Source organism: Pseudorca crassidens, chromosome 2, assembly GCF_039906515.1.
Source record: "Pseudorca crassidens isolate mPseCra1 chromosome 2, mPseCra1.hap1, whole genome shotgun sequence".
Lineage (NCBI taxonomy): Eukaryota > Metazoa > Chordata > Mammalia > Artiodactyla > Delphinidae > Pseudorca > Pseudorca crassidens.
In genome coordinates this window covers 134,105,347-134,118,629 of record NC_090297.1, presented here as the reverse complement: position 1 = coordinate 134,118,629, position 13,283 = coordinate 134,105,347, and the positions used below count along the sequence as shown (strand labels likewise).

The 13,283-nt window shown below is 43.1% G+C and overlaps 1 protein-coding gene across 2 annotated transcripts in view; it reads right to left on the bottom strand.

The window, feature by feature from the left end:
* Window positions 1-13,283, bottom strand: part of TOR3A (torsin family 3 member A) — a 37,810-nt gene that overhangs the window by 1,136 nt on the left and 23,391 nt on the right. For both annotated transcript variants that reach the window (XM_067728775.1, XM_067728776.1), the window contains one exon: window positions 320-444. In XM_067728775.1, coding sequence (XP_067584876.1) covers window positions 320-444 — 125 coding nt within the window. The remainder of the gene's footprint in view (window positions 1-319; window positions 445-13,283) is intronic.

Here is a 13,283-nt window from a genome sequence, read left to right as displayed (position 1 = left end):
GCAGAAGGTGGAGTCACCCTACCTATCCAACTGGAGGCTGAGCCACTGAGGCTCTCACAGTGAGACTTTCTTCCTCAGGGTCTGCATACTCCATAGACCACTGCCTGTATGGCCACGGCCAACTACTCCCTTACAAAGGACTTTCAGAAAAGGACTTCAGCTTTCTTGGCACTTTTCTAGTGCCTATCTGAAGTTGACAACGAGATGATTATATGACGCATCCTCTGTGATCCTGAATGCCCTATCTCATGAGTACACCTTCTAGTACATACGCATCACCCTCCTCCTCCCCTCTCAACAGAGGCTGGGAGTCACTTACCTGTGGCTTCCACAATCCCAGCCTGGAGTTGGGGCTCCAAGTGCTCCATCCCAATTTCTTCCCGGGACCACCCAGCCTTAAGCAGGTTCAGGACTACCTCATTGATGATATTGCCCGCAAGGTTACTGAAAGAGACAAGCCCGGTTAACAGATTCTGTTGTTGATTTTTTTAAATTGAAGTAGAGTTGATTTACAATATTGGGTTAGTTTCAGATGAACAACAAAGTGATTTAGTTTTATATATATTTTTTCAGATTATTTTCCATTATAGGTGATTACAATATTGTTGGGAAAATTTTCCATTATAGGTGATTATAATATTGTTGTTGGGAATATCGTTCCCTCTGTTATACAGTAACTCCTTGTTGCTTATCTATTTTATATAGTATCTGTAAATCCCGTACCCCTAATTTATCACCCCCCCATTCCCCTTTGGTAACCAGAACTTTGTTTTCTACGTTTGTGGATCTATTTATGTTTTGTATATAGATTCATTTGAATTATTTTTTAGGTTCCATATATAAGTGATATCACATAATATTTATCTTTTTCTGACTTACTTCACTTAGTATGATATTCTCTAGGTCCATCCAGCAAAGGCAATATTTCTTTATTATGGCAGGTTAACATTCCATATTGTGTGTGTGTGTGTGTGTATACCACATCTTCTTAAACAAATCGTCTGTTGATTGATAGGCATTTGGGTTGTTTCCATGTCTTGGCTATTGCAGAGTGCTGCTATGAAAACTGGGATGTTAAAGAACAGCACACTAGTGCTGCTAAAGAACACTGCATGTATCTTTTCAAATTAGAATTTTTATCATTTCTGGATATATGCTTAGGAGTGGGATTGCTGGATCACATGGTAGCTCTATTTTTAGTTTTCTGAGGAACCTCCACAGTTTTCCATAGTGGCTGCACCAATTTACATTCCCACCAACAGGGCAGGAAGGTTCCCTTTTCTCTACACCCTCTCCAGCATTTATTATTTGTAGACTTTTAGATGATAGCCATTCTGACCAGTGTGAGGTGATACCTCATTGTGGTTTTTTTTTTTTTTTAATTTATTTTTGGCTGCGTTGGGTCTTCGTTGCTGCATGCGGGCTTTCTCTAGTTGCGGCGAGCGGGGGCTACTCTTCATTGTGGTGCACGGGCTTCTCATTGCAGTGGCTTCTCTTGTTGTGGAGCATGGGCTCTAGGCCTGTGGGCTGATCAGTAGTTGTGGCGCATGGGCTTAGTCACTCTGCGGCATGTGGGATCTTCCCGGACCAGGGATCGAACCCGTGTCCCCTGCATTGGCAGGTGGGTTCTTAACCACTGAGCCACCTCATTGCTTGGAATTGTGAGGGGACAAGGGAAGTCCCCTCATTGTGGTTATGATTTACATTTCTCTAATAATTAGCAGTGTTGAGCATCTTTGGATGTGCCTGTTAGCCATCTGTATGTCTTTGGAGAAATGTCTATTTAGGTCTTCTGACCATTTTTTGATTTTTTTTTTTTTTGATATTGAGTTGTATGAGCTGTCTGTATCTTCCGGAAATTAAGCCCTTGTTGGTTGCATTACAAATATATTCTCCCATTCCGTAGCAGGTTGTCTTTTCGTTTTGTTGATGGGTTCCTTTGCTGTGCAAAAGCTTTTAAGTTTGATTAGGTCCTATTTGTTTATTTTTGCTTTTATTTCTTTTGCCTTGGGAGACTGATCCAAGAAAATATTGCCACAACTTATGTCAGAAAATGTTTTGCCTATGTTCTCTTCAAGGAGTTTTATGGTGTCATGTCTTAGATTTCATTATTTTTTATTTGGCTTCCAAATGGATAAGCTGACCACTGAGCTAGATTTTACCTGAGGCCATGAGCCCCCAGCTAGAGAGGCTGGGGGGTTCCCTGCTCAAGTTCAGCTGCTCAGCCAGACTTCCCCTGGCATCTATAGCTGGGGAAGCTGCTTATGACGACACTCTTCTACTTCCTGAAGCTGTGGCCCGACTCCTCCTCCTGCAGGAAGGCCTGCCAGGCAGGTCATCTGTGTACACGCAAGACCACAGTTGCATCAGCTGAGGCAAGACCTGCCCACTGCCAAGGGATTGCCCAATCCTGCATTCCTCACAGGAGGCAAAGGTGGGTTTACCTTTCCATGGGCTGCAGGACAGGCATCCAGGGTGAAAGGGAGAGGAAGAGGATTCACTTGCTCAGCCCCAGGGGCACAGACTCCAGTGCCTTCCCCATTTCTGCCCAGAAAGCCACCTGACACTAAGTTTCTTGAGAGCATAAGCTTAGCCTGTTTGTGGTAACCCAGTGCCTAGCACCTATCAGGCGCTCAATAGTTATTAAATGTTTACTGAATAAATGGACATCTCTGCATGTTTATCTACACTATCTCCACCTCCCTTCTGAATTTCTTCCTCCACGTTACAGGCTTTATCTCACCCACCAATACATAACCTGGGCCCCTTTTCTATTCCAACCCCACCCCTAGTCTTCAGCTCCTCAGGCACCAACAATTACACCTTTAAACAGATGTTGCCTTCCCGGAACACTTCAATTCCCTTGCACAGCCTCCCAGGTTGCCTGCTGACTGGGAGGTCTGAAGGGATCAAGGGACAGAAGGCACCTCTAGAAACTAACTCTCTCCCCTGGCTCTGGGACAGGACGACATGAAATCTCACCACAGAGGAAAGAGGCTCAAAGACCTCTCCAGAACTGTGATCACAAAACCCAGCCTTAACTGCTAAGTCTTCCCTGAAGAACAGATACAAACTTGACTCTCTCTGAACCTTAGTTTCCTAATTTGTAAGATGAGAGCCTTGAAGCAGACAATTTAAGAAGCCCTCCTTAGGTCACCTTGGATTCAGTGGTCAGTCAAAAAATAGACACTTCTGTGAGCACCTGCTGTGTGCTGGGGTACAAGGCCTTTGATTCCATGAGTAACTGACATTTGTATAGTTCTCTGCATTTTTCAAAGCCCTTTCTATCCATTCTTTTTCTGACAGCAGCCCAAAGAGAACAGGCATTAATTACCCTCTTCACTTTACAGCTTCAACGGCAGAGGCCAGTAGCTCTGATCCCCAGAGTTCCACTGTGCCTGTCCTGCCCCGTGACTCCATTCCCAGAGCCTTCTGTACTTGGTAGAAATGGGCAAAAGTAGTCAATGTTAGTAGTTAGTCAATGTTACTAACTACTAACCAAGTAGTTAGTTAGTACTTGGCCAGGGGCCCCAAATTCCTCAGGCCCAGATGAAGGACTGGCTGAGTGCTGGGGCAACTGTAGCCATAGCCCCACTACACCCCCTGCTTCAGCTGCCACCTCCTCCTTTCCGCCATCCGACACCACCACTTTGCAGGGGGGCCAGCAGAGCCGCTAGGACTTCACTTCAAATAGCAGGTTTAGGATTTTTTTCAGGATTAAACCACTGGATTTGTTTACACCATCAATTTGAATCAGCTGTGCTTTTCTTTTAAATATAAGAGTCCTCACCACACAGGTAAGGTTATTGTAGAAATCAAGTCCAGAGACACCATCTTCCCCCCACCTATCACTAGACTAGCTGAAAACTTTGGGGTTTAGAGGTGCTGCTTTCTGGCTGCCCGAGGCAGGGGTGCAAGGTGCTGCACCGCACTGACAGCCTGGCTGGCCCACGGTCTCCAGACAGTCCACCCAGGCCTGTTGGGGACCACTGGCTCTCACAGGCCGGTCCCACACCGGGGCCACTGGAACTGGAAGCCATGTCCTTGCCTCTCAGTCACCAGTGTGCATCTTCCTCCCTAGGGGCTCAAAGGCTCCTTCAGGGCCAGTGCAGCCTCTGCATCCCCTGCCACAGTAGGCCCAAAGGGTAGCTTGTCCACAGTGGCTCTCTTCTTGGCCCTGCCTCCACTCTGCCAGTGTCTGCTCATCAGGACCCCGTGGCCTCAGACAGTGCACAGACGCCGGGTCACTAGGGGGAAAGGGCAGGTGGTGGGACAGGGGCACTGCCAGCAGGTCAATGACCAAAATACTACAAACGCAAATATTTGCCTAGAGATAGCAGGGTCACCTGGGTCGCATTAGGAAATCCTGGCAACAGCAAGGGTGAGGTTTTCCAAGCTGAGAACTGGTAGGGAAGTCAGTGCCCTGGCACCTCGAGCCAAGCTGGGGAAAGGTCGGCCACAGCCACAAGGCAGAAGCAGGCTTGGCCTGGTAGGAGGAAGGAGGGAGGAAGGAGCCAGGCAGTGGAGCGGGGAAGAAGCCACGCACGAAGTCAAAGGATCCCTGCAATAGAAAGGGCGTCCTGAGGTAGCTGGGCACTAGGCTTCCTTCTGTTCTGAGAAAAGGACTCTGCCTGCAGGAATGGTTCCAGGGGTCCCCTGCCCCCACCCCCTGCCAGGGCTTGGGTGGAGAAGCCTTGGTGAACCAAGGTGATTCCTTATTTTGCCTCCTCTGCATTTTGGAGCCCCTACCTAATTCACTGCAACAGGAAGAGATCTGCACTTCTGGGCTACCTCAGAAGGTGATAAGTAGTATCACAGAATTTACTGTCCTTGCCTCCTAATTCTGATCACTCAAGTCATATCAGAAAGTCCTTCTCTGCTTTTCTCTGAAAATCACCTTTGGGGGCTCCCAAAGGCCCTCCTTTGCAATGCATTGTAGCATCCCGTCAGCCTTATTTACGGACCAGGAAGGACTTGCCACTAACACACCAAAATCCCAACCCAGCAACAGTTTAAACTGGTTCCACCTTGTCTTGTGGGTCCACAGTGAACCAAGATCTGCCCTCCACAGCTCACTCCTTCACACATTCCAAGCCTGGATGAAAAACCCGACTCCTTACTTCTCCTCACAGGGTGTACCCTAAAGCTGGGGGAAATCCCCTAGCAAGCATGTACTGGCCTGCGGGAGGCGGGTGACAGTGGGGAGGAGTGGTTTGGCTTCCACTGAGTGCAAGAAGCTGCTTGTGAAGCATTCAGGTTGGGCCAACAGGGACCCAAACTTGACTGCTAACAGACCTTAGGCAGGACTTTCTGTTGGAGCTGCCATAAAAAGATAGGATTGGACAGCTTGATTTCAAAATTAACTTTTTGCAAGCCATTTCTAGAGCCTGTGGCACACAGTAAGAGGGAACTCCTAGTGTGTACATTTCCAACTATATTACAAACTTTAGCAATCAAAGCAGTATGGTACTGGCATACAAACAGACACACAGATAAATGTAACAGAATAGACTCTGGAAATAAATCCATACATATATGGTTAATTAATTTACGACAGAGCTATAAGTATGCAATGGGGAAAGGACAGTCTCTTCAATAAATGGTACCGGGAAGCTACATGCAAAAGAATGAACTTAACTGCAAAAAAATGCTGGAACTGACCAAACAAGATATCCTACAACCAAAGACAAAGAAGAAGCCACAATAAGACAGTAGGAGGGGCATAACTGTGATAAAATCAAATCCCATACCTGCTGGGTAGGCAACCCACAAACTAGAAAATAATTATATCACAGAAGTTCTCCCACAGGAGTGAAAGTTCTGAGCCTCACATCAGGCTCCCCAACCTGGGGGTCTGGCAACAGGAGGAGGAGCCCCAAGAGAATCTGGCTTTGAAGGCCAGTGGGGTGTGAGCACAGGAATTTCACAGGACTAGGGGAAACAGAAACTCCACTCTTGGAGGGTGCACACAACGTCTCATGTGCATCAGGACCCAGGGAAAAAAGCAGTGACCTCCTAAGAGCCTAGACAAGACCTACTTGCTGGTATTGGAGGCTCTCCTGTGGAGGCAGGGGGCAGCTGTGGCTCATTGTGGAGACAAAGACAATGGTGGCAGTAGTTCTGGGGAGTGCTCATTGGCGTGAGCCCTGCTGGAGGCTGCTATTTTCTCACCAAGACCTGGTCCCACAACAGCCTTCAGGCTCCAGTGCTGGGACCTCAGGCCGAACAGGGCAGAAACACAGCCACACCCATCAACAGACAGGGTGCTTAAAGTCTTCCTGAGCATACAGCTACCTGCTAAACATACCCCTTGACATGGCCCTGCCCACCAGAGGGACAAGACCCAGCTCAACTGCAATCACAAAAAGTTAATACAAAATGAAAAGGCAGAGGAATGTGTCCCAGATGAAGAAACAAGATAAAACCCCAGAAGAACAACTGAATGAAGTGGATAGGCAATCTACCTGAAAAAGAATTCAGAGTAATGACAGTAAAGATGATCCAAGATCTCGGAAAAAGAATGGAAGCACAGATCTAGAAGATAACAAGAAATGTTTGTAACAAAGACCTAGAAGAACTAAAGAATAAGCAGACAGGGCTTCCCTGGTGGCGCAGTGGTTGAGAGTCTGCCTGCCAATGCAGGGGACACGGGTTCGAGCCCTGGTCTGGGAAGATCCCACATACCGCGTAGCAACTAGGCCCGTGAGCCACAACTACTGAGCCTGCGCGTCTGGAGCCTGTGCTCCACAACAAGAGAGGCCGTGATAGTGAGAGGCCCACGCACCACAATGAAGAGTGGCCCCGCTTGCCGCAGCTAGAGAAAGCCCTCGCACAGAAACGACCCAACACAGCCAAAAATAAATAAATTAGTAAATTAAATAAAGAAAAAAATCTGTTAAAAGGTGAGGAAGGCAATCCTCATAAAAGTAAAAAAAAAAAAAAAGACAGATGAATACATAACTGAAATAAAAAATACACTACAAGGAATCAATAGCAGAATAACTAAGGCAGAAGACCGGATAAGTGAGCTGGAAGACAGAATGGTGGGAATCACTGCCATGGAACAGAATAAGGAAAAAAGAATGAAAAGAAAAGAGGACAGTCTAGGATACCTCTGGGACAACATTAAATGCAACAACATTCACGTTATAGGAGTCCCAGAAGGAGAGAGAGAGAGGACCTGAGAAAATATCTGAAGAGATAATAGCTGAAAAATTCCCTAACATGGGAAAGAAACAGTCACCCAAGTCCAGGAAGCACAGAGTCCCAGGCAGGATAAATACAAGGAGGAACATGCCAAGACACACAGTAATTAAACTGACAAAAATTAAAGACAAAGAAAAAATACTAAAAGCAACAAGAGAAAAACAACAAATGACACACGAGGGAATTCCCATAAGGTTATCAGCTGATTTCTCAGCAGAAACTCTGCAGGCCAGAAGGGAGTGGCATGATGTATTTAAAGTGAAGAAAGGGAAGAACCTACAACCAAGAATACTCTACCCAGCAAGGCTCTCATTCAGATTCAATAGAGAAATCAAAAGTTTTACAAACGAGCAAAAGCTAAGAGAATTCAGCACCACCAGACCAGCTTTGCAGCTTCTCTAGGCAGAAAAGAAAAGGCCACAACTAGAAACAAGAAAATTATGAATGGAAAAGCTGACTGGAAAAGGTGAACATACAGTAAAGGTAGGAAATCACCCACACACAAATATGATATCGAAACCAGCAATCATGAGAAAAGGTGAGTACAAATGCAGGATATTGGAAATGCATTTGAAATTAAAAGACCAGCAACTTAAAACAATCTTGTTTATATATAGACTGTTATATCAAAACCTCATGGTAACCGCAAACTGAAAATCTGCAATAGATACACAAAAGAAAAAGGAATCCAAAAACAACACTAATGTTAGTCATCAAATCACAAGAGAACAAGAGGAAAGGAAAGAAAAAAGACCTACAAAATGAATCCAGAACAATTAACAAAATGGCAATAAGAACATACATATCAATAATTACCACAGGACTTCCCTGGTGGCGAAGTGGTTAAGAATCCGCCTGCCAATGCAGGGGACACGAGTTCAAACCCTGGTCCAGGAAGATCCCACATGCCATGGAGCAGCTAAGCCTGTGTGCCACAACTACTGAGCCTGTGCTCTAGAGCCTGCAAGCCACAACTACAGAGTCTACATGCTACAACTACTGAAGCCCGTGCGCCTAGAGCCTGTGCTCCACAAGAGAAGCCACCGCAATGAGAAGCCCGCGTACCGCGATGAAGAGTAGCCCCCACTCGCCACAGCTAGAGAAAGCCTGAGCACAGCAACAAAGACCCAACATAGCCAAAAATAAAAAATAAATAAATTTATTAAAAGGATTACCTTAAATGTAAATGGATTAAATGCTCCAACCAAAGTACACAGACTGGCTGAATGGATACAAAAACAAGACCTGTATATATGCTGTGTGTAAGAGACCCACTTCAGACCTAGAGACACATGCAGACTGAAAGTGAGGGGATGGAATAAGGTATTTCATGTAAATGTAAATCAAAAGAAAGCTGGAGGAGCAATACTCATATCAGACAAAATAGACTTTAAAATAAAGACTGTTATAAGAGACAAAGAAACTACATAATGATCAAGGGATCAATCCAAGAAGATAAAACAATTATAAATATATATGCAACTATATATTTGAGCACCTAGATACACAAAAGGAGCACCTCAATATATAAGGCAAATACTAAGAGCCATGAGAGGAGAAACTGACAGTAACACAGAAGAGTGGGGGACTTTAACACCCCATTTTCATCAATGGACAGATCATCCAGACAAAATCAATAAAGAAACATAGGCCTTAAATGATACATTAGACCAGGTGGACTTACTTGATATTTATAGAGCAATCCATCCAAAAACAGAAGAATACACATTTTTCTCAAGTGCACATGGAACATTCTCCAGGATTGATCACATGCTGGGCCACAAAGCAACCCTCGGTAAATTTAAGAAAACTGAAATAATATCAAGCATCTTTTCCAACCACAACACTGAGGTTAGAACTCTACAGGAAGAAAATGGTAAAAACACAAACACGTGGAGGCTAAACAGTATGCTATTAAACGACCAGTGGATCACTGAAGAAATCAAAGGGGAAATAAAAAAATACCTAGAGAAAAATGAAAATGAAAGCACGATGATCCAAAACCTAGGGGAGGCAGAAAAAGCAGTTCTAAGAGGGAAGTTTATAGCAGTACAATCTTACCTCAGGAAACAAGAAAAATCTCAAACAACCTAACTTTATACCTAAAGCACTAGAGAAAGAAGAACAAAACCCAAAGTTAGTGGAATGAAATAAATCATAAAGATCAGAGCGGAAGTAAATGAAAGACAAAGAAAACAATAGAAAAGATCAATGAAACTAAAAGCTGGTTCTTAGAAAAGATAAACAAAATTGATAAAACTTTAGCTAGACTCATCAAGAAAAAAAGGGAGAGGGCTCAAATCAATGAAATTAGAAATGAAAAAGAGAAGTTGCAACAGACAACAGAGAAATACAAAGGATCATAAGAGACTACTACGAATAACTATATGCCAATAAAATGGAAAACTTAGAAGAAATAGGCAAATTCTTAGAAAGGTACAATCTCCCAAGACTGACCCAGGAAGAAACAGAAAATATGAACACATCAATCACAAGTACTGAAATTGAAACTGTGATTAAAAAACTCCCAACAAGCAAAAGTCCAGAACCAGATGGCTTCACAGACGAATTCTATCAAACATTTAGAGAAGAGTTAACACCTATCTTTCTGAAACTATTCCAAAACAATTGCAGAGGAACGAACACTCCTAAATTCATTGTGAGGCCCCACCACTCTGATAGGAAAACCAGTCAAAGATACCACAAAAAAAGAAAGTTACAGGCCAATATCACTGTTAAACATAGACACAAAAATCCTCAACAAAATACTAGCAAACCGAACCCAACAATACATTAAGAGGATCATATACCATGATCAAGTGGGATTTTACCCCAGGGATGCAAGGATTTTTCAACATCTGCAAATCAAAAAATTCTTCAACAAATTGAATTATAAAAACCATATGATCATCTTGAAGATGGCAGAGTAGGACGTGTGCTCACTCCCTCTTGGAAGAACACCAGAATCACAATTAAATGCTGAACAATCATTGACAGGAAGACACTGGAACTCACCAAAAAAGATATCCCATAAGCAAAGACAAAGGAGAAGCCACAATAAGAAGGTAGGAGGGGCGCAATCACGATAAAATCAACTCCCTTAACCACTGGGTGGGTGACTCACAAATGGGAGATCAATTATACCACAGAAGTCCACCCACTGGAGTGAAGGTTCTGAGCCCCACGTCAACCTGGGGGTCCGGCAACAGGAGGAGGAATTCCCAGAGAATTAGACTTTCAAGACTAGCGAGGTTTGATTGCAGGACTTTGAAAGGACTGGGGGAAACAGAGACTCCATTCTTGGAGGGCACACACAAAGCAGTGTGCACATCAGGACCCAAGGGAAGGAGCAGTGACTCCATAGGAAACTGAACCAGACCTACCTGCATGTTGGAGGGTCTCCTGCAGAGGCAGGGGCCGGCTGTGGCTCACTGCAGGGACAAGGACACTGGCAGCAGAAGTTCTGGGAAGTACTCCTTGGAGTCCACCAAAGAGTCCACCATTAGCCCCACCAAAGAGGCCGTAGGCTCCAGTGCTGGGTTGCCTCGGCCCAAACAACTAACAGGGAGGGAACTCAGCCCCACCCATCAGCACACAAGCGGATTAAAATTTTACTGAGCTCTGCCCACCAGAGTAACATCCAGCTCTACCCATCACCAGTCCCTCCCATTAGGAAGCTTGTACAAGCCTCTTAGATAGCCTCATCTACCAGAGAGCTGACAGCAGAAGCAAGAAGAACTACAATCCTGCAGTCTGTAGAACGAAAACCACATTCACAGAAAGACAGACAAAATGAAAAGGCAGAGGACTATGTACCAGATGAAGGAACAAGATAAAACCCCAGAAAAACAACTAAACCAAGTGGACATAGGCAACCTTCCAGAAAAAGAATTCAGAATAATGATAGTGAAAATGATCCAGGATCTCGGAAAAAGAATGGAGACAAAGATCAAGAAGATGCAAGAAATGTTTAACAAAGACCTAGAAGAATTAAAGAACAAATAAACAGAGAAGAACAATACAATAACTGAAATGAAAAATACACTAGAAGGAATCAGTAGCAGAATAGAAGAATGGATAAGGGACCTGGAAGACAGAATAGTGGAATTCACTGCTGTGGAACAGAATAAAGAAAAAGAATGAAAAGAAATGACAACCTAAGAGACCTCTGGGACAACATTAAATGCAACAACGCATTATAGGGGTCCCAGAGGAGAAAAAAGAAAGGACCGGAAAAAATATTTGAAGAGATTATAGTCGAAAACTTACCTAACATGGGAGAGGAAACAGTAAACCAAGTCCAGGAACACAGAGAGTCCCAGGCAGGATAAACCCAAGGAGAAACATGCTGAGACACATAGTAATCAAATTGACAAAAATTAAAGACAAAGAAAAATTATTAAAAGCAACAAGGGAAAAATGACAAATAATGTACAAAGGAACTCCCATAAGGTTAACAGCTGACTTCTTATCAGAAACTCAACAAGCCAGAAGGGAGTGGCATGATATATTTAAAGTGATGAAAGGGAAGAACCTACAACCAAGATTACTCTACCCGGCAAGGATCTCAATCAGGTTCGATGGAGAAATCAGAAGTTTTACAGACAAGCAAAAGCTAAGAGAATTCAGCACCTCCAAACCAGCTCTACAACAAATGCTAGAGGAACTTCTCAAAGTGGGAAACACAAGAGAAGAAAAAGACCTACAAAAACAAACCAGAGCAATTAAGAAAATGGTAAGAGGAACATACATATCGATAATTACCTTAAATGTGAATGGATTACATACTCCAACCAAAAGACACAGGCTTGCCAAATGGATACAAAAACAAGACCCATATATGCTGTCTACAAGAGACCCACTTCAGACCTCGGGACACATACAGACTGAAAGTGAGGGGATGGAAAAAGATATTCCATGCAAATGGAAATCAAAAGAAAGCTGGAGTAGCTATACTCATATCAGATAAAATGACTTTAAAATAAAGAATGTTACAAGCGACAAGGAAGGACACTACATAATGATCAAGGGATCAATCCAAGAAGATAGAACAATTATAAATATATATGAACCCAACAGAGGAGCACCTCAATAAATAAGGCAATGGCTAAGAACTATAACAGAGGAAATCGAGAGTAACACAATAATAATGGGGGACTTTATTGCCTCACACCAATGGACAGATCATCCAGACAGAAAATTAATAAGGAAACACAAGCTTTAAATGAGACAACAGACCAGATAGATTTAATTGATGTTTATAGGACATTCCATCAGAAAACAGCAGATTACACTTTCTTCTCAAGTGCACATGGAACATTCTCCAGGATAGATCACGTCTTGGGGCACAAATCAAGCCTCAGTAAATTTAAGAAAATTGAAATCATACCAAGTGTCTTTTCTGATCACAACGCTATGAGATTAGAAATAAATTACAGGGAAAAAAATGTAAAAAACAAACACATGGAGGCTAAACAATACATTACTAAATAACCAAGAGATCACTGAACAGATCAAAGAGGAAATCAAAAAATTCCTAGAGACAAATAACAATGAAAATACAATGATCCACAACCTATGGATGCAGCAAAAGCAGTTCTAAGAGGGAAGTTTATAGCAATACAAGCCTACCTCAAGAAACAAGAAAAATCTCAAACAATCTAACCTTACACCTAAAGGAACTAGATAAAGAAGAACAAACAAAACCCAAAGTCAGTAGAAGGAAAGAAATCATAAATATCAGAGCAGAAATAAATGAAATAGAAACAATAAATGAAATAGCAAAGATCAATAAAACTAAAAGCTGGTTCTTTGAGAAGATAAACAAAATTGATAAACCTTTAACCAGACTCCAAGAAAAACAGGGAGAGGACTCAAATCAATAAAATTAGAAATGAAAAAGGAGAAGTTACAACAGACACCGCAGAAATACAAAGCATCCTAAGAGACTACTACAAGCAACTCTATGCCAATAAAATAGATAACCTGGAAGAAATGGACAAATTCCTGAAAGGTATAACCTTCCAAGACTGAACCAGGAAGAAACAGAAAATATGAACAGACCAATCACATGTAAT